The 21,099-nt window shown below is 39.6% G+C and overlaps 1 protein-coding gene across 2 annotated transcripts in view; it reads left to right on the top strand.

The window, feature by feature from the left end:
• Window positions 1-21,099, top strand: part of HEATR3 (HEAT repeat containing 3) — a 41,791-nt gene that overhangs the window by 3,278 nt on the left and 17,414 nt on the right. Inside the window, exons 4-11 of one of the 2 annotated variants that reach the window (XM_041768048.1) lie at window positions 1,151-1,263; window positions 3,239-3,348; window positions 6,354-6,494; window positions 8,827-9,104; window positions 14,479-14,569; window positions 14,683-14,840; window positions 15,118-15,200; window positions 16,125-16,261. In XM_041768048.1, the coding sequence (XP_041623982.1) occupies window positions 1,151-1,263; window positions 3,239-3,348; window positions 6,354-6,494; window positions 8,827-9,104; window positions 14,479-14,569; window positions 14,683-14,840; window positions 15,118-15,200; window positions 16,125-16,261 (1,111 nt within the window). Of the gene's footprint in view, window positions 1-1,150; window positions 1,264-2,584; window positions 3,005-3,238; window positions 3,349-6,353; window positions 6,495-8,826; window positions 9,105-14,478; window positions 14,570-14,682; window positions 14,841-15,117; window positions 15,201-16,124; window positions 16,262-21,099 lie in introns of those variants that run through there. The other variant, XM_041768049.1, reaches the window with a different exon arrangement.

Here is a 21,099-nt window from a genome sequence, read left to right as displayed (position 1 = left end):
TATCATCCCAACCTTATTGCATGATGTAGTTTAGGGATTAAGTTCTCTCTTGGGGCACTTGGGTAGCTCAGTCGGTTAAGTGTCCGATTCTTTTTTTTTTTTTTTTTTTAAGGATTTTATTTATTCATGAGAGACACAGAGAGAGAGAGGCAGAAACATAGGCAGAGAGAGAAACAGGCTCAATGCAGGGAGCCCGATATGAGACTCAACCCCAGGATCACACCCTGAGCTGAAGGCAGACACTCAATTGCTGAGCCACCCAGGTGTCCCATAAATAAAATCTTTAAAAAAAAAATTTTTTTTTTTTTTTTACTTAAATCTTCATAAAGAATATCCACTTTTGATGAAAGGCATCAATCTTATTCTGTTTAGAGCATTGGTTCTGAACTGGTGGTGATTTGCCCCACAGGGGACATTTGACAATGTCTGGAGACATTTTTGATATGAGGGTAGGTGTTGGTACTGACATGAGGTGGGTAGGGGCCAAGGATGCTGCTATACATCCTACAATGCACATGTCAACCCCCACAACAAAGAATCGCCCGAAGTGTCAGCAGTGCTGAGATTGAGAAGCCCTACTTTAGCGGGGACTGTGGCTTGTGATCGAGGGCCAGTACCGCAGTGGTACCAGCCACCAACTTTGGAGCCAGAATCCCTGGATCAGAATCCCAGCTTTGAGTTTGCTAAGCTACTGCTTCAGCAATCTGTCTGTACCTCAGTTTCCTATTTGTAGTGGACGATTGGGAATAATAGTTCATCTGCTTCACAGGTGTGTTGTCAGGATTAAATTACTTAAAGTGCTTAGAGTAGTGTCTTCCACATAGAAGGCACTGTAGAGACAGTAGTGCATGTCACCTTTCTGTGTCTGATTTATTATCTTTATTGCGTTAGATGAAATACATTATATCAATTTTAAATTTTAAAATGTTAAATGGTTTGTATCCAGTTTGTATAGTGACTTGTGAACTTCAGCTGTATTTCTTGCCAGAAAAGAGCAGGATTGTGGGAAGTGTACTGCTTATGAGAATTTGATGAGCTCGTTAACCACTATAATTGCTGATGTTTAGTTTTTGTGATTCTTCACTATCATTAGCCTTTTTGTTTAATTATTCTTTTGAACTAGAGTGCTAATCATGATATTTGGTTACAGTGTAGTGCTGGCCTGGATTCAAATGAGATGTCTCCACAGGAAAAAAAAGATCAGAACAGAAATTCTATTGAGAACATAGCCAATGAGGCCATGAACGTGCTGTGGAATATATGGTAAGAAATAGCCTCTTGCTACAGCACCACTCAGGTTACTGCTTTTTCTGTTAAACTGCAGCCTCTGTTCTCCTTGGTGGGCCCCCCGTACCCTGATGTTAATGCTTGGTAGGAGGTAGTCTCAAGTGACCTAAGATCACCCCTCCCTCCTAAGCGCATCATTACATCTTTCTTTGCTTTAGAACTCTTCTTTCCAATCATTGCTGCTGACAGAAATAAGAGGAATCGTGGTCATTATCACCTGCTGCACCCCGGCTCTCCCCCACTACCTGCATAACCTTAAGCAGTCACTGTCTTAAAGCTGGTCAGGCCTTTGAGTGGTAGCTGCTTTGGCCTATGAGATGAATGAGACGGGGGCCACAGCCCTTGGCTGGTGCTTTACTCCTCTACCCTGGCATTGACTGTTTGACAGGGAAGTAGATGCCTAGGAAGAGCTCCCTTGGCCCCTGTAGGAAGGAGGCCATGCTCTTGATGATGGTGGTGGTGGTGGGCTGAGTGGGCTTGCTGTTAGGAATGGAAATGCTAGAAACAGTACCTGGATTTACTTGTTTCTACTCAATTTTATGTCCCACTTTTCTAGCAGGATTCTACCAATTTCCTTATTTTCCAATCAGCAGTGATGATAACTTCTGACATAAAAAACACAGGTATATCTTAGAATGCAGGACTAAGTTGGATCCTGAAAAACTGCCCACATAGCCGTCTGAACTTGCCTGTGGTATCATTTCAAACTGGTGCATGCATTCCATTAGAAGAAGTGGAGAGATCAGATTTGAGAAGGTGACATTTGAGCGAACTGGTGGGCACATTTTTCTGTGCACCAGATGACTTTAACTTATTTAATTGTTGGACTTAGAAATTTAAAAAAAATCAAAAAAATTTTTTTGAAAAGAGCCTGTAAAAGTACTCTCCATACTCACTTTCCTGAATGCCTATGAGCCCTGTCTATATCATTTCCAGTTGTCCTAGCTCTTCACATTTTTGTTTTATACTTCATATTTTAAATTGTATATATCATGCATATGAATATATCTGCAGGTACCTTAACGCATGAATGCCTTATCTTCCTGACTATACCTGAATTTCCTGTGGGCATCTTGAGAGTAGGCTCATAGTGTTGTAGTAACCAAATAGGTAGACAGACAGGCAGAAAATACTTTAGATAACCGAATTGAATTTTATAATTTAGTCAATTCTGTTTAATAATCTGGTCAGCTCTTTTAGTGTATCATGTAAATGTGATTATGAGAAATATTCTCCTCTGGAAACATGGATCAGATTATTAAAATCAGCTCTTTTTACCCTATATTTGGTATGTATGTTTATTAATAACATTCTTTTTTTATATTAATAACATTCTTAACATTAATTCTTTTTTGTTAAAAGTGTAATTTCAAATGTATTATAGTAATTTCTCTTTTGCAGACTGCAAGTCATGCTTACTGAAATTATAATAGCAGTCTAGAAGGAATGTATAAAATTAGTTTTATTTTCTTTTAAATTTGTGCTTTTTGTATGATAACTATAGAGGTCTTTTATCCTTGCTTTAACTTACTGTTACGTGGTAGAAGGAACAGTAGGCTAGACTTTAGGAACCACCACTAACAAAATGTGTGATCTTTGGATAGATCACTTCACCTTTTGGGGCCTGGATGTCCTTATGTATAGGGTGAGGAATAGAAGTAAATGATTTCTAAGATGTCTCCTGGCTCCAGCCTCATAAAGGAAACTGACATTGCAGGTAAGGGATTGGCTAAAATGTTCTGTGATAGAAATAGAAATAGAAAGCCAGTTTTGTTTATGTGCAGTGAATTTGAGTGGGCATCAGTTTCTTCATCTATAAAAATGGCGGGTGTTTGACTCCAATTCTTGGGTTCTTTTATAAAGCCTAATTTATCTTTTCATGAATTTCTGTGGTTGATTTCTTAATGTTCAAATGTGAATAGTAAAACTTTTTTTTCCCCCTTCAATTTAGTGAATGCAGTAGTAGAGCAGTATCTATATTCAACAAAGAAGGGTGTTTGGAGATTGTATTAAAGTATTTAAGTAGGTTTTCCACCAATGTTGACCTGGCTATTTCAGTAGGTAAGTGAAGAAAAAGTGATGATTTATTAAGTATGTGTGGCCTTATTCAAAAATTTTTATTCCAACACAGCGTGTTTATTCTACAGAAGTGATTTTTTTCCCCTCATGTAAATGTGTAACTGAGTTATGTTTGTTCTGAATCTTTTAAATAAATCTGTGATTAATATTTATATAATTTTCCTGCTCTTCACTCTGAAAGGGAGGAAGGTAATTATGTGAGCAGGTGCGGTTTCTAGTATATTACCATCCTTAGAAGGCTTTATTAATTCTTGAAGCTTTCATCTCCCATTTACTGAGAAACAGTAACCCACAACCACCTGGCCTCTGAGCCAAAGTTAATTGGAATCTAGACTTATTTAAATGTCTTGTACCACTGTCTCATACTCCCAGCAGAAAACGGGTAACCTGTGCTTTTTTTTTTTTTTTTTTTTTTTTGAGAGGAACATAAGTGATTGAAATTTCACATAGGCCTGCTTCCCTTCTATGGGAGAGGGAAAGTAGAGCCTGGCAGCTTCAGCTGCCTTGACTCCTTCACGTTTTCTCTGTGTGGTATGGAGCATAGGGAGCCATAGTGGGGAACCCTTGTCCATTTGGAGAGACAGACTGGAGGCTGTGTGGCTCAACAGAACTCTGGGGAGGTTGGAGAAATCATTGATGAAAAACATTTCGTTTCCTCCCATTATAATGGCCAGGCATCCAGCTGTCCTTTTATTTAATTATGCATTTCTCCTGGCATGGACTAAGTGTATTCCCTTTACTGATGCTTCTCTTGACTCTAATATATACTTTTAAGGGAACAGGAGAAAAAAACAGTGGAATGAATACTACTGGGAAAAATTAAAAAATTAGTTTCTCAAAATGAAATCTTTGGCAAAAGGGCGATTTATGAATAAATGTGGATTTTAAAAACAGTTGAACTAGGAAATTGGTAGGTGGCTTTTAATCTCAGAAGACGGTTTTTCTTTACAATTAAGGACATTCACAAAAGTTAGTTAATAGCTTTTATTTTTTATTTAAAGATTTTATTTATTCATTCATGAAAGACAGAGGCAGAGACATAGGTAGAGGGAGAACAGGCTCCATGCAGGAAGCTGGATGTGGCACTCTGATCCCGAGACTCTGGGATCACGCCCTGAGCCAAAGGCAGATGCTCAACTGCTGAGCCACACAGGCATCCCAGTTAATAGCTTTTAAAAGAAAAACTTCACTTCTGTTTTTGTATCTTTAGTCTTGTAGATTTATTTAAAATTTATTTTTCTCTAATAAAAAAAGGATTAAAGTAATTTTGCATTGTATAATGTTTTCTTTCTGCATTTAGCTAGATTCATGAGTTTTTATTTTTTATTATTTTATTTTATTTTTTGATTCATGAGTTTTTAAACAAGTGTCAAATTACTTTGTGTTGAAAATCAAGGTTTACATACAGTAAAGTGAACTTCTGAGATTCTGTCATATATATTAACATGGCTTTCTTAGGTCTTGTCTTTATGGTAGCAACCATAGTTTCTCTTGGCTTTTTGCTAAAGTGAATTTAATCAGTCTCTTAATGAAAAAAATTACATTTGGATATATGCGTGTATGTGGATTTGTATACAAATGCATTTGGGGAACTAAACTAGATCACAGCAGTAGCATGTATTTTGACTAATTTGGATGGGCATGGATCAGCTGTGAAATTTTGAGACTGGAAAGAAATGGATTTGTTTGGAATACACTAAGAAAAACACATTTGGGCTTGGTTCCTCTTTTGTGCTTTAGAGATTTTTCTGTCAAAGTTGTAAGGCAATCCCAGTTGTTTTGATACTTTCAGTTAATTATTTCTGATCTGCAAAGTGTAATCCATGGTCTTGTATTAATGCAAGGAAGGAGCTAAGCACTGAAGAGATCATAGCCATCTCTTAATTTACTCATAGTTTTATGTAAAATACTTTTTTTTCTTTTTTTTTTTTTAATTTTTTTTTAAATTTTTTATTTATTTATGATAGTCACAGAGAGAGAGAGAGAGGCAGAGACACAGGCGGAGGGAGAAGCAGGCTCCATGCACCGGGAGCCTGATGTGGGATTCAATCCCGGGTCTCCAGGATCGCGCCCTGGGCCAAAGGCAGGCGCCAAACCGCTGCGCCACCCAGGGATCCCAATACTTTTTTTTTCTTAAAGGAATACTGCTTCACCAGAAATAGCCCTAACTTTTAAGATCATACTGAATTTAAAGGAAGCCAGAATGTCCCCAAGCCTGCTAAGTGTTGTCCCTGTGCTGGCCTTTGGCCCCCAGACTCTTTGTTACTAGTCCCTGATACATACAGAAATTGAGGAGAAACCTTTATAAATGTTCATTAATAATTCCACATTGTCACAACATCTAAGAGCCTTTTAAATTGATTTTGTAAAAGAATAATTCTGTAAAGAATTAGAAATTAAAAGAAAAAAATCTTTCATTACACTGATAGTCTGAGAAGCCACATTTGCATGTACCGTCCTTTAAGTAAAACATACCTATTTTACAAAAGCCACCTGTGTCTGAAGAAGTTATAAACATACAAATGTTTAGTTGGAACTAGAGGGTATCATGCTAAGTGAAATAAGTCAGTCAGAGAAAGACAGGTACTATATGATCTTATTCATAAGTGGAATTTAAGAAACAAAACAGATGAACATAGAGGAAGGGAAAGAAAATAAGATAAAAACAGAGAGGGAGGCAAACCATTAAAGACTATTTACTGTAGGGAACAAACTGAGAGTTGCTGGAGGGACAGTGGGTGTGGAGGATGAGGTAATTGGGTGATGGGCATTAAGGAGGGCACGTGGTGGAATGAGCCCTGGGTTGAATACTATATGCAGCTGATGAATCACTGAATTCTACCACTGAAACTAATAATACAGTATATTTTAACTAAATTGAATTTAAATACAAAATTTTTAAAAAGTTGCAAATGTTTTCTGATGAGTTAAATTGTTGTAAATTATCCTAGCAGAATTCATTTGTGTCTTAATTTTTATCTTTATAGCATATTGTTTGCAGACAGTGACTGAAGATAACCCAGAGCTGCTGAAATCTTTCAGTGCCCCAGCATTGCATGTACTGGAATCAGCAATGCTTTCTCCTGTCACTTCCATGGACTACATTCTATTAAAGACATTGGTGGCAGGTAAAATTTAGCTATAGGCAATAGTGTGCTTTTTTAGTAATTTGTAATGGGTAGAGATGGATTCCAAAATTCAATCATTCATTCATTTTCACCACATCAGGACCTTCTGTGCTTATATCTGTACTGAAAGTTGTAATATTTATGTGGAGATCCTTAATTCAAGAGGTTATGCAGGGCAGCCCTGATGGCTCAGCGGTTTAGCACTGCCTTCAGCCCAGGGCCTGATCCTGAAGACCTGGGATCGAGTCCTGCGTCAGGCTCCCTTCATGGAGCCTGCTTCTCCCTCTGCCTGTGTCTCTGCCTCTTTCTCTCTCTCTCTGTGTCTCTCATGAATAGATAATAAAATCGTAAAAAAAAAAGAGGTTATGCATAGTTGTGGAGCCTTCTAGAATAGGTTTCTCTTCAATTTAACAAGTTACTGTCAACAGATAAAGAAGTGCTATTCTCAAGATCCTCTCTTCTGAACCAGTGAGTTCAGAAAAGGATTCTGGGCATCTAAGACATGACCACTCACTTTTTTTTTTTTTAAGATTTTATTTATTTATTCATGTGAGACACCCAGAGAGAGAGGCAGAGACATAGGAGGAGAAGCAGGCTCCATGCAGGGAGCCCAATGTGGGACTTGATCCTGGAACTCTAGGATCACACCCTGAGCTGAAGGCAGATGCTCAATTGCTGAGCCACCCAGGCATCCCTCTCTCTTGGGATTTATATCTCCTAGATGTAAAGATAAGAAATAACCTGGTGATCTGTTGAGTAGTGGGTAATTTATATTTTTTATGTATATATCTTCCTCTTGCCCTTGCAGAGGTAAGGTCTTGAGTGCTATTGATTTTTAAAGTAGTGAAATACATGTACCATAGACTTTACCATCTTGGCCATTTTTGAGCATACGGTGATGTTAAGTACATTCATGTTGTTGTGCAACCAATCTCCAGGACTCTTCATCTTGCAGAAGTGGAACTCTGCACACGTTGAATAATTCTCCATTTTCCCTTCCTCACACCCCTACTTTCTGTCTCTATGAATTTGACTATTTTAGGTGCTTCATATGAGTAGAATTATATAGTGTTTTTCTTTTTGTAACTGGCTAATTTCAGTTGTTTTATTATTTTTAAACTTTTTTGTTTTGTTTTGTTTTCAAGTAAGCTCTACACCCAACGTGGGACTCAAACTCACAACCTTAAGATCAGGAGTTGTATGCTCTACCAACTCTAATTCATTTAGTATAATGTCCTCAGAGTTGTCCATCCACGTTGTAGGGTGTGTCAGAATTTCCTTCCTTTTTAAGGGCTGAATAATATTCCACTATATGTATGTGTCACATTTTATTTAACCATTCATTAGCAGATGGGAACTTGGGTCAGTGGCTATTGAGTAATGCTGCTGTGATTATGGGTGTACACATATCTGTTTGAGTCCCTGCTTTCTTTTTTTTTTTTTTTTAATTTTTTTATTTATTTATGATAGTCACACAGAGAGAGAGAGGGAGGCAGAGACACAGGCGGAGGGAGAAGCAGGCTCCATGCACCGGGAGCCTGATGTGGGATTCGATCCCGGGTCTCCAGGATCGTGCCCTGGGTCAAAGGCAGGCGCCAAACCGTTGCGCCACCCAGGGATCCCTTATTTTTTTTTTTTTTTTAATTTTTTATTTATTTATGATAGTCACAGAGAGAGAGGAGTCCCTGCTTTCAATTCTTTTGAGTTCATATCCAGGATATATTTTTATTTTACAGTGGCTTTTTTGTTGTTGTTGTTGTTATCATCTATTTACTTAATAGTAGCTTCTGTTCTCTTTTGATAAATTAGCAAAAAACCAAGAACCTACTCTTTGGTTTGTCCATGAGACCTTGGAAATTTAGTGCATTTCATTCCTCTCTTGGAATATAAGAAACTGCCTAGAGGGCAGCTCAGGTTAAAATGAAAGAATGAAAAAAATAAAAATAAAAAAAAAATGAAAGAATGAGGCAACTTCATTTGTCATTTCATGTGAAAGTTGATCAGTATTCTCTCTGTCTGTTGCTGTGCGGTGTGTACGAGAGGCATTGTTTGTCAAGGAAGAGAGGTGATTATGCAGGACTGTAATAAAGGGAGCTGCCTCTGTGCAAAGCTTGCTTGCTTTCTTTCTCTTTTTCTTTATTTCTTCCTTTTTGACATTTAATAAAAATTGAACACAGGCAGAGGGTTTGAGATTTCTTTTTTTGAAATTACACCTGAGCTTAAAAGAACCAATCTTGCAGAAACTGTATTTTTTTTTTTTTTTTTCAGAAACTGTATTTAATACAAGCTTTCACAGGCAAGTCCTTTGTGCTTATGTGCATTTTCCCCTCAGGCACAATTTGGAACCTAAAGGACATTATTCCATCCAAGAGTCAGGCAGAAATCATAAATGCCATACTGAAGATCTTGTCTGAAGTTCTGGACTTGGATGCTGGTGAGATAGTAATCCGAATGCAGGAGGCCGAAAAGCAGAGGTTAGAAGCCGCTGCAGAGACAGAGGACATACTAGGGAGAGCCAACCATGACACTTTGATGGAAGATGATGAAATGGAAGAGATTCCGCACAAAAGAAAAGTCAGAAGGAAAACCTTCATTTCAGATTTGCTTCCAGTAAGTCAGATTGATGCTTGCAAGCCTTGATTAATATAGCTATTTTCTTCCAATAAGTATCCTAAGCTTTGTAGAACATTGTCACAGTACAGTTAATTATAAAGTGAATTTCATTTTATTTATTTATTTTTTTTTAATTTTTATTTATTTATGATAGTCACAGAGAGATAGAGAGAGAGGCAGAGACACAGGCAGAGGGAGAAGCAGGCTCCATGCACCGGGAGCCCGACGTGGGATTCGATCCCGGGTCTCCAGGATCGCGCCCTGGGCCAAAGGCAGGTGCCAAACCGCTACGCCACCCAGGGATCCCCTTTTTTTATTTTATTTTTTTTTTTAAATTTTTTATAAAGTGAATTTCAGTAAAAATCCATCATGTTTCCCCATTGGCTCTCTTTGCAATGTTAGAAATCTATTCCCAAAGGGGGAGCAAACATCTCTTGTCTAAAATGAGACTTTTCCACAGAAGATTTCCAAGAGGGGAGAGACCAGTACTTTTGGGACACTTGAGAAGCATTCAGTCATCTTCCTAACTCCTATGTCTCCCCCTCTTCATTTACACACTCTCCACCAGATTGTCTTCATACTGAAGGAGTTTTTATTTTGCATTCTTGTCCCTTTTATGTTAATGTTTATCCTTATCAAAATAGCAAGCTCAGCCCTCATTAGCCCACTACTGCTGAGCAGAGAAGGTTGGGTGCTTGTGAGAATTGGTGGTTTTAGGGGTCACTGACACACTCGTGTTGGTGTAAAAGAGCAAGCTCAGGTGCAGGGAAGGGAACATTTCAGCAGAGCAGGTCAGCAGAGATGGAGCCATACTTTGGGAAAATGTTCCCCCCAAGGAGGAGTGCAAGCAGTTGGGAAGACAGGAGGACAGCGACTTGGCTCTATTCATTCAGATGCACATTTTCTGTGTTCCTGCTGCGTGCCAGGCACCGTGCTGAATGCTGACACGAGAAGATGATTAAGACATTTTTCTTGTCTTCAGGGACCTTATCTGTCTTAGGAGGACAGACACATAATTAGGACATGTTACAATGCTTTTGCTAAGAGCAGGGTAGGGCTGTGCACAGATTTCTGAGGGAGTGGTTTGCATAGAGAAGCACGCTGGCTGGATAGCCCTGATGGGAGAGGAGAAGGAAAGATTGTCAGAGAAGGCTTTGTGGACAGAACAACTAGCTGCCTTGAAGGATGGTATAGGAACAGTGTGGTGAAAGCAGGTTACTGTCATTAGGTGGTCTAGTGGCAGAGAGATGGGTTAGGTTGCTGACATCTTTTGGAAGAGAGATGACGGAGTCTGACCTGGAGGAGTACTGGTCCTTTCCTCTCAGGCCTTCTGCGGTTCCAGGTTCTCTCCAGACCCACATACGGTGAACTGAGCCTGACAGCTGTCTTCGGTCAGGGTTTTGACAAGTTTATGCCCAATATAAGAATTCTTTAAATGGAATATACCTGAAAATAGACATAACGGTATCCTACTTTTCTGGATTCACAAAGTCTTGTAAAGCATGAATTGGTGGTATTTTAATGAAATGAAAATGTTGTAGTTAGAAGTGTTTTCCAAGCCTCCGTGGATAGATAGCTCTTAGGTGCATAGCATCATGTTGAGTCTGGGGGGTGCATGTAAAGATGAAGAGGCTGCCTCATCCTTGAGTTGCTTGCAAGTCAAAGTTGCTTTGGAATTGTAGCACCCCTTTTGGTGCGGGCAGGCATGTTTGAACTCCAAATTTAGTCCTTGTTCTGTAGTCTGAGTAGAATTGAAAATCAGTAAGACAAGGTAGGCAAAGGCAGAGCTGTGAGTCTTATCCTCCCAAAGGGGTATTTCTGAAGAACCCTAGCAATATTTTCTCTGCAGTTGTTACGGGAAGGGTAAGTTACAGATCTGGGACAGACGTGGTTCCCCCCCTGGGGAAAGGCAGGATGTGACGGATTAGGGCTTGGAGGCCCTGTGGCGGTGGCATGGCACGGATTGTCCCAATTAATTGATGTGTACAGTGTTTGTGCCGATTTCCCATCGGTGGAACTGGAGAGCGCAGTTGGGCTGTTCGGGAACTCTGAAGTATCTGAAATCCCTTGTGGGGAGGGGGAGAGTGGCACTTTTGATTTCCGCCCCCTCTTCAGCCTTGCTTTCCAGGGTGAAGGTGAGGACTGCAAGATGAGGTGGCATGGGCAAAAAGTACTGATCATTAACTGTTCAAGCATTTACTTTCCTTCATATTATTTAAAAATAGAACATTGGTGCTTATAAAATGCAGCATTTTCTCATAACAAAAGCTTGCTTTTTAAAGTCTGTTAGCATAGCTGAGTAGATCGGATTGATTAACATGCGGGTCAGTCAGCCAATGTTTAAGTGCCAGTAGGGTACTGGACATCATGCTGGTATGTGCCCAGAATACAAATGTAATGGAAGGCTCTGGTCTTTCCCACTGTCCAAGGGCTGGTGCAGGAGGCCTTTGGAATCAAAACCTTTAATTGGATTACTTACGAAGGTATAATCACAAATATGTAAAAGAAAGAACCAATCCAGGTTGTTATTTTAACATATGCAGAAGAGGAGTCACTCACCCAGCTTCCACGGTTATCAGTGATCAAATCATAGTCTGTTTTATTTCGTCTCTTTCCCCTTCTCCTCTCCCCTCTCAGCACTGAATAGTTTGAAGCAAATCTCAGACGTCATAATATTTCATCGAGATTGTTTCTTTATGATTGTTTGATGACAATAAGGAGCAGGAGAGTTTTTTTTTTTTTTTTTTTTTTTTTTTTTTTTTTTTAAGGAGAGTTCTTTAAAGAAGTAGAACTTAATTTCAGGGTTCTTCTGAGCCAGGTTTTCATATATCTCAAGAGGATGAGAGCTCCACAAGAGCTTGTCTTTATTTAGCTTTGAGTTGACGCTAATAATGTTTTCTTGAATATCATACACAAAGCAGATAGGAATAATTTTTATATATGTTCTTCCCAGCAGTAAAAAAAAATACAGGGATTCCTAAGCTACATCTTTTTATTTATTTATTTATTTTTTTTTAAGAAAGAGAGGGGAGAGCACAGGCAGGTGGAATGGCAGAGGAAGAGGGAGAAGCAGATTCCCAGCTAAGCAGGGAGCCCAATGCAGGCAGGGCTCAATCCCAGGACCCTTAGCAGATGCCTCACCAACTGAGGTATCCAGATGCCCCTCAAGCTACATCTTTTAAATGAACACTTTGCTTTAAAATACATTTTATCAAAAATAATTATCTTTTAGTAATTTTATTTTAAATTTATTTTTATTATTTTATCATTGCTATTGATCTTAAGTAATTTCTGCATCCATCTTGGACCTTGAACTCACAATCTCGAAATCGAGAGTCACATACTCTACCAACTTAGCCAACCAGGTGCCCCTATTTATTATTTTTTAATAATTTTGAACACACAGGACACCTGGGTGACTCAGCGGTTAAGCGTCTGCCTTTTGGCTCAGGGTGTGATCCTGGAGTCCTGGGATCGAGTCCCACATCAGGCTCCCTGCATGGAGCCTGCTTCTTCCTCTGCCTAGGTCTCTGTGTGTCTCTCATGAGTAAATAAAAAAAAACCTTTAAAAATAATAATTTTTTTTTAAATTTTTATTTACTTATGATAGTCACAGAGAGAGAGAGAGAGAGGCAGAGACACAGGCAGAGGGAGAAGCAGGCTCTATGCACCGGGAGCCCGATGTGGGATTCAATCCCGGGTCTCCAGGATCGCGCCCTGGGCCAAAGGCAGGCGCCAAACTGCTGCGCCACCCAGGGATCCCTAAAAATAATAATTTGAACACGGTTCAAAGTGGGAGTCAGATTGTTGCACAAGAAGTTGCTAGAGGATTATAGATCAGCGTGAACATTCTGGAAAGGAAAATAAGGACACATCACAGGATCTTTAGATGTTTCTTTGACCCAGTAAATCTGAGGAAATGAGATATCCAAGTAATCTGAAATATTCCAAATTAGTGTATTTAATGGAATATTGCACATGCATTAAGAAGACAATTAGAAGCTTGTTGAGACAGAAACATTCAGACAATAAAAGATACTTTTTTTAAGCCTATACACTATCTGAATATCAATGTAGCTATTTCACTTTTCATAGGTAATTTAAGAGTTAAGGTCACATAAATTTCTACAACCCGTTTTAAGACTAGTAATTGAGAAGTTCACATTAATTATTCCCATAATTAATATGGAACGTTCCAGAAGAAAGTTCTCCCCTTTCTTCAGTTTATTTTTATTTTATTTTTATTTTTTTTTAAGATTTAGTATATTTATTTGACATAGCACAAACAGTTGGAGAGGGAGAAGCAAGCTCCCGCTAAGCAGGGAGTCCGGTGCAGGGCTGGATCCCAGGATCCTGGGATCATGACCTGGGCCCAAGGCAGATGCTTAACTGGCTAGCCACCCAGGTGTTTCCCCCTTTCTTCAGTCTTAAATAAATGTTTTAATTTTTAATTTTTAAAAATATTTTACTTATTTATTTATGATAGACACACACATAGAAAGGCAGAGACACAGGCAGAGGGAGAAGCAGGTTTCCCGCAGGGATCCTGATGCGGCACTTGATCCCAGGACCCTGGGATCACGACCTGAGCCAGAGGCAGACGCTCAATCACCGAGTCACCCAGGTGCCCCAAATAAATGGTTTATTGCTGGCTTCAGAGAAAGCCAGGAAGCAAGCCTGTCTACACCTTAGCCAAGCCTTGTTAGTCATATAAGGGCTTGTTAGTAGTTCTTGTTAATGCAGTCTTTTCCAAGAAGATGTCTAAGCATCTAAACGTTAGTGTTAGAGCAGCCCCGGTGGCCCAGTGGTTTAGCGCCGTCTTCAGCCCCGGGGTGTGATACTGGAGACCCGGGATCGAGTCCCACATCAGGCTCCCTGCATGGAGCCTGCTTCTCCCTCTGCCTGTGTCTCTGCCTTTCTCTCTCTGTCTGTCATGAATAAATAAATAAAATCTTAAAAAAAAAAAATAAAAGTGTTGTGTATAAGTGCCTAGTCTCTGAAATGAGCTCTTGTTTTAATCTTAGTGTGCTGAGCTACTTCTTAACAAATTAGATTAAGTTTCAGGGTAATTTCAGTTCACAATTCCTGAGTATTTATCTCTTCTCCCCAGCTAACTATGCAACGCTTAGAGGATAACCATGTAGATAGATGGAAGCCCAGTTAAGAGTGGCCTACTGCACAGTGCCAAGAGGAATCATAATGCTTGTTTGTACTTCAGCACATTATGACTTTTCTTCTGGCTACCCCATCCCCCATGCACTCTATTCCAAGGGTAAAAATCATGTAGTAGGCTCTAAGGACATTCATGTGATAATATTTTCCCAAACATTGATAGTTGGTTGTTTGATTTATTGATTTATTTATTTTTTAGCCCACTGACAAGGAACTGAGAGAGAGCATAGCGTTATTGACAGCTCAGCAGACTGCTCTGGAAATTATTGTCAACATGTGCTGCAGTGAAGGTTTGTGACCAGTTTATGGTTTACGTTTAGACATTCTCCCTCTGGGCTGAAAGGGGAGCTTCCATGAGGATTTTTTAAAATATTCAGTTATATGTGGTTTGCACTCTTCCCAGATCCCTCCGATGATGAGTGGGAAGAGCTTTCTAGCAGTGATGAGAGCGATGCATTTATGGAGAATTCCTTCAGTGAGTGCGGTGGGCAGCTGCTGTCTCCCCTCTGCCTCTCCCATGAGGTTCACACTGCTTTCACCAACTACCTCATCCCAAAGAAGGTAGTCTGTTTCAAGTCTAGCTTCATATTGGAGCATGGGAAGGGCTTAAGAGAACTATTCGCCATGTATGCAAAAGAGATTTACTCTCACTTCCAGACTGTAGGTAATTGGTAAACAACAAGTTAGAACTAACAGTAGTGGGAGTATGCTGAAAAGTAGATCCTTCCCAAGCCTAACCATTTCATTGAGAGGTAATATGTTGGGACTTGATAAAGGGATCATGTAGAAAACGACGCTACTCTTTTAACCTTTGCTTTACTGCCTTTCTTAAATCTAGATTTTTGAGAAAACTGCCTTTCCAAACAGCACTGCAGTTGACTTATGTTCTAGGAGTCCCACTTGGAAATCTTTGGTTAGAAAGTAAGAACTTTTCTGTTTTCAAAACTGTTTGTCATTATGTTATTACATGAAATGATGGACCACTAACTAAAAGATACTGACTCCCCCCAGATCCAAGAGTTCTATTCCTATGTATATTCCCTAGAAAAATGTGTGCCTATAAGCTCTAAGGCATGAGAATGTGCATAGCAGTGTGTTTCCAGTTGTCCCAACCTGGAAACAACCTCAGTGCCCATCAGTGGCAGAATGGAAAGGTAAATTTTGACGTAATCCCACAGTAGAATACCTAAAAGCAGTAAAAACAAACAAACAAAAACAACCTGAACTAGAAGGTTGACAAGAAAAAGAAAGCAAGGCACAAAAGAATATATACACCGAGATTCCTTTTTTATAGAGTTCAGTAACTGGCAGCAGTATTTTGTTTCAGGACACATACTAGGTGGTAAACCTATAAAGAACAGGGAAATGTTTACCATAAAAGTCAGGATAGTGGTAGCCTTTAGGGGTCAGAGAGGCGGGATGAGACAGGGAAGGGGTATGTGCACTGCGAGGGTGCTGAGCAGTGTTTATGATTTTTTTTTTTTAGCAGTGTTTATTTTCTAGGGGCACCATGTTTGCTTTATAAACTGTTAAATTCCGTATATGCTTTGAGCACTTATGTGTGTCCTGTTTCATAACTCAAAGTCGTTTTGCCAATGCTGCCATGCGTAAAAATTTTTCTAAAGCAGATTCCTTATGACTCATAAGTGAGTTGTGCCTCAGGCCCTGAGTGCTCAAGCAATTTGATTAGGGAGATAATCAGTTCACCTTAAGATTCTTTGTTATAGCCATACACCTATGTACAGGTATTTCCAGTCAGAGCCCAAAGCTTAGGTTAAAAGCAAATACTGAATTCTGTTGGAATACTGTTAGAGAAACATCACATTCTTTCCACTTCCTTTCCAGAATGAACACTATTCAGTGCAGAGCCCTCGTGTGTCTCCAGAGTCTTGTCTCCCTCCTGGATGTGGACCATCTTGGGGGCCCTGCAGCCCTTCAGACACTTGCACAACATCTGTCACAGCTGCTTTTTTCTCAGCCAGGTAAATATTTAGGACTCATTGTGAAAGACTATTTGGATCAAGCAGAATTTTGAAGGCCCAGGAACTTGGACTTTGGCATTTTGCCGTGTTTGTCATCCAACCTGCAGAAACCTTTCCCAAGCAGGAAGAGTCATATTTATAGTTGCCAGTGGCATAGAGTCCAAACAATATATGTAAGCTAGTTTATGGGCTATACTTTTATTTTTTATTAAAATTGCATTATGTCAGGTCAATAAAGCTGAATCACAAATATCGTAATATCATAAATATTAGATATTTGGTTAATTCTCTAGTCTTTTTCCTTTTTTTTTTTTTATTTAATTTTTATTTATTTATGATAGTCACACAGAGAGAGAGAGATAGAGAGAGAGGCAGAGACACAGGCAGAGGGAGAAGCAGGCTCCATGCACCGGGAGCCCGACGTGGGATTCGATCCCAGGTCTCCAGGATCGCGCCCTGGGCCAAAGGCAGGCGCCAAACCGCTGCGCCACCCAGGGATCCCTAGTCTTTTTCTTCTTAAAATAAAACTATTTCATTTACATTTGGATAATCCATGGATGTATTACAGAATTCACAAGTTATTAGAGGATGTAAAGCAGAAAGCCTCTCTCCTTTTTCTCATACCATCCAGTTCTCTCCCAGAATCAGTCACTGTTACCAGTTTCTTGCATGTTCTTCCAGAGAGATTCTCAATATAAAAATATGTATCTGAGTTTTGTTTTTTTTTTTAAGATTTTATTTATTTATCCGTGAGAGACACAGAGAGAGAGAGGCAGAGACATAGGCAGAGGGAGAAGCAGGCTCCATGCAGGGAGCCGGATGCGGGACTCAATCCTGGGACTCCAGGATCACACCCTGAGCCAAAGGCAGAGGCTCAACCGCTCAGCCACCCAGGCATCCCTGAGTTTTTTTTTTTTTTTTTTTTTTTAAGATTTTATTTATTTATTCATGAGAGACAAAGGGGGAGGGAGGTGCAGGCAGGTTCCCTGTAGAACAGGGAGGCTGATGTGAGACTCAATCCCAGGACCCTGGGTCATGACCTGAGCTGAAGGCAAGACACTTAGCCGACTGAGCCACCCAGGCATCCCTGTATGTGTGTTCTTAAGTCAAATTGTAGACTACTAGACAGAGTACTGTACTCTGATTTTTTCTAATATGTTTCTTTCTTTAAACACCTTTGTTTGGTAAAAGGTGTTACCAGGATCTCTCTAATATGAATTACTTTCATTTGTACACAGAAACCTAGAGAGATAGCATACATAGGTAACTATTCTTTCTAAATGGCCTGGCTGTACAAGTGTTAATGTGTGCTACTCTAACAGATTCTCATAGTTTGTGGTAATAGAATCTCATTTGACTTGGCCACATCAAACTATAGCAACTCAAACCAAACCAAAGAAGAAAAACTGAGAGGGAGGGGGAAAAATAGTATTTTATGTAGTAAAAGAGAATTCTCCACATTACGTCCCAGCATTGCATGTCTGCATCGATGGTAATTGAGAGATAAGAATTGGCTGCTCTCAGCTCCCCAATTTCAGAGTGTCTAGGGAGTTTTTGAGGGTAAATTTGAAGATATTTAATATTTGGTTTCTGCACTAATTTTAAAATTTAACCACCAAATAAGCTATAACTTAACTGTGTTACATTCAGTGTAGTGTTCATATATCTCATTGTAAACTATTTATTAAACTTATTCTCTTCTCAGATACAACATTAAGTCAAGAGTTGAAGCTCTTAAGTTGACGCCTGGCTGGCTCAGATGGAGGAGTATGTGACTCTTGATCTCAGGGTCATGAGTTTGAGCCCCACATTGGAAGTAGAGATTACTTACATAAATAAAACTAAAAAAAAAAAAAGTTGAAACTCTTAAAAGATCAAAATATGGCCATTTTTGACTAAATATAAGCTTTTATATAGATATTCATTTAAGAGTTCCTCCCCAGTTTTTTTTTAAGTTCTTTTTGTTTTTAAGTAATCTCTACACCCAGTGTGGGTCTCAGACTCAGTGACCCTGAGATTAAGAGTCACATGCTCCTCCATCTGAGCCAGTCAGCCAGCTGCCCCACTCCCTAGTTCTTCTAGAAATCTTTTTTTTTTTTTTTTTAAGATTTTATTTATTTGAGAGTGTGAGCTTGAGCAGGGGGGAGGGGCAGAGGGAGAAGGAGATGCAGGCTCAGTGCTGAGCAGAGCACCCAGGAGCCCCTACTTTGCACTCTATCAAGTTAATACAAGGTGCTGTGCATTTAATAGTGCATGTTTTAGAAGTTCTAGATCAGGGGTGCCTGGGTGGCTCAGTAGATTAAGCATCTACCTTTGTTCGGGTCCTGATCTCAGTGTCCTGGGATGGAGCCCCCATGTCAGGCTCCCTGCTCAGTGGGGAGCCTGCTTCTCTACCCACTGCTTGTGCTTTCTCTGTCTCTCTTTCTCTCAAATAAATAAGTCAGTCAGAATACTGAGATTCTTAAAAAAAAAAAGTTCTAGGTCAGTTTTTAAAAATTAAGTAAAGATTCAGATGCCCGTACATAGTTATTGTTCTGTCTCTATTGACCTTCCAGCATTTGTCAGCAGATGTAGTTTTCCATTGATCTCAGGCTGTGCATTCTTTAGCTGGTGTGATCATGAGAAGACTGTGCCCAGCCACACCTAAGACAGGATACAGGCAAGACTGGGCACGCTTTGGCTACAGAGCTGACTTGGTGTGAGCTGGCCTGATAACTGTATCTTTTCATTGGTCCCCCAGCCATATAAACCAGGCAGAGATATGGATGGCATGGAGGGCAGGGGACATGGGAAAGAGGATGTTCTATCTGACTTTTGCTGACATTCTGGCTCCCACCAGCACAGCCCAATATCCCATGGTAGAGGACGAGGAGGGCTACTCTTGCTCAGGGCCACTCCCATTCACCCCTTCACATGGGCTCTCCCTGCTGGGAACTGGGCCAAATGGGGTTGTACATAGCCAGGCCCCCAGGGGAGCAAGCCTAGCCTATCACTACTTCCAAGACCTGCGTACCCTGAAGGAATCCTGTCTGCCCTACTGGCAGAACAAACAGCCATTTTCCTGCTCAGTGGGGAGCTCCAGTCAAGATACCAGAAGCTCCATTTCCACCCCAACAATTAGAGTTCGTTTCACTTGAAGTAAAGCTCACATACTTTGTCCCACTGCTGTACAGAAAACACTTGGGTATGTTTCTCCCCTTTCAGCTGGCTATTTGTGGTTACTGATGCTTGCACATTTATTACCTGGAAGATCACAGGAAAACGATACCAGCTTAGCCTTGGAGAAATCATGGAAAGTTTCTGAATTGTGGGAAAATATAATTAAACACTTTAAGTAAATTCCAAGTTCATAGGTATTGTTGACATAACCTTTTCTTATCAGATTGAAATTTTTGATAAAGGATAATTGCTTATATTGAGAGATGGTATGCTAAAGTTCCTTTGAAACATTGAGATTTATTAAATAACGTAATCTTGTGGGTTTTGTGTGGATGGTGTGAACTGTTACTGGAGAATTTTCTGGGGAAGATGGGGTCAAATTTCTCTAACTTTTTGTTACCATGTTTGAACATTAAGTGTATGAGGATCATACAACTCTGCCTAACTTGCTTTATTTTTAATGCTAAAGTACAGTTGTGAAAAGTTACAAAATTTGTGATACTTACACCCTGTGGCTGACATCAGAGATAAAAGGAGAACATTGTCAGTGAATCAGATTCTGGTCCTTCCATTCAGTATGTTAATACCTTTGTCTCCTTTGTTAAAAACCATTAATCTTCAGATCATCAAGAAAATTTTAGGGATGCCTGGGTGGCTCAATGGTTGAGCATCTGCCTTCAGCTCAGGGCATGATCCTGGAGTCCCAGGATCGAGTCCCACATAGGGCTCCCTGCAGGAAGCCTACTTCTCCCTCTGCCTATGTCTCTGCCTCTCTCTGTGTCTCTCGTGAATAAATAAATAAAATCTTTTAAAAAATTATAGCGATGTTTTGTTTTCAGATTGGGTCAGTCAATCATTTGTTCCATTACTTGGGTTCCATAATCATTTAGGGTTCCCTGTTTTCCCACATTTGGGGAAGTAGAAAGCTCTTTTCACTACAATTAGAATGATAGTAGCACCCATTCTGGGATGTTTCCTGTTCTCTTCTAGGATATGGAAAATCAACCCGAGAAAGACACTTAAATAGAAATTTGCTGTTTGATTACCTGTGGGTTGGCTACCTACCTGCTTTTACATGTGCAGCAATTCTTAAATGCTGTACAAAGTTGTTGAGGGGAAAGACATTTTCGCCCACCTTCTTTTGCTTAACTTCTGTTGATATTAATTTCTTCAACAATACCACATGGGTTGACCTTCTGAGAATTTGTCAGAAAGGCAGCATAATTTGAAGTCTCTTTCCCAAATTTGGATACATGACTAGAAATGTGAATTCAATAAAAATCACCCGCATGTTTTCCTTAATTTAGGTAGAGTATGAATTACACATAATATAAAATAGTAACGTGGTTTAAATTAGGGTTTTGAATCTAAGGTAATGGTTACTTTTCTAAGAATGCAAGACAGAAAAAAAATTGTTTCTGAATGTGTTCTAGTTCATATTGAGTTATTCATGATTTTTTTTTGTTTTTTTTTTTTGTTGGTTTATGTGCAGTTGGTGAATTTCTAGAGCTATGCTTAATAGCTCTAATCAAATTCAAATATAACCTACTTGCTAGAGCCAGGGTGACTTTTTGAATTTTAGTAGCAACAACTTCACACCAATTTTTGAGTGGCTTTTGGGTGCTAGACTTTATGAGCTAGGTATTATTACCCCACCTTTCTGATAAGGAAGCTGATTT

This window comes from Vulpes lagopus, chromosome 8 (genome assembly GCF_018345385.1).
Source record: "Vulpes lagopus strain Blue_001 chromosome 8, ASM1834538v1, whole genome shotgun sequence".
Lineage (NCBI taxonomy): Eukaryota > Metazoa > Chordata > Mammalia > Carnivora > Canidae > Vulpes > Vulpes lagopus.
The sequence above is the reverse complement of the archived record's forward strand: the minus strand, read 5'-3'. Positions and strand labels throughout refer to the sequence as shown.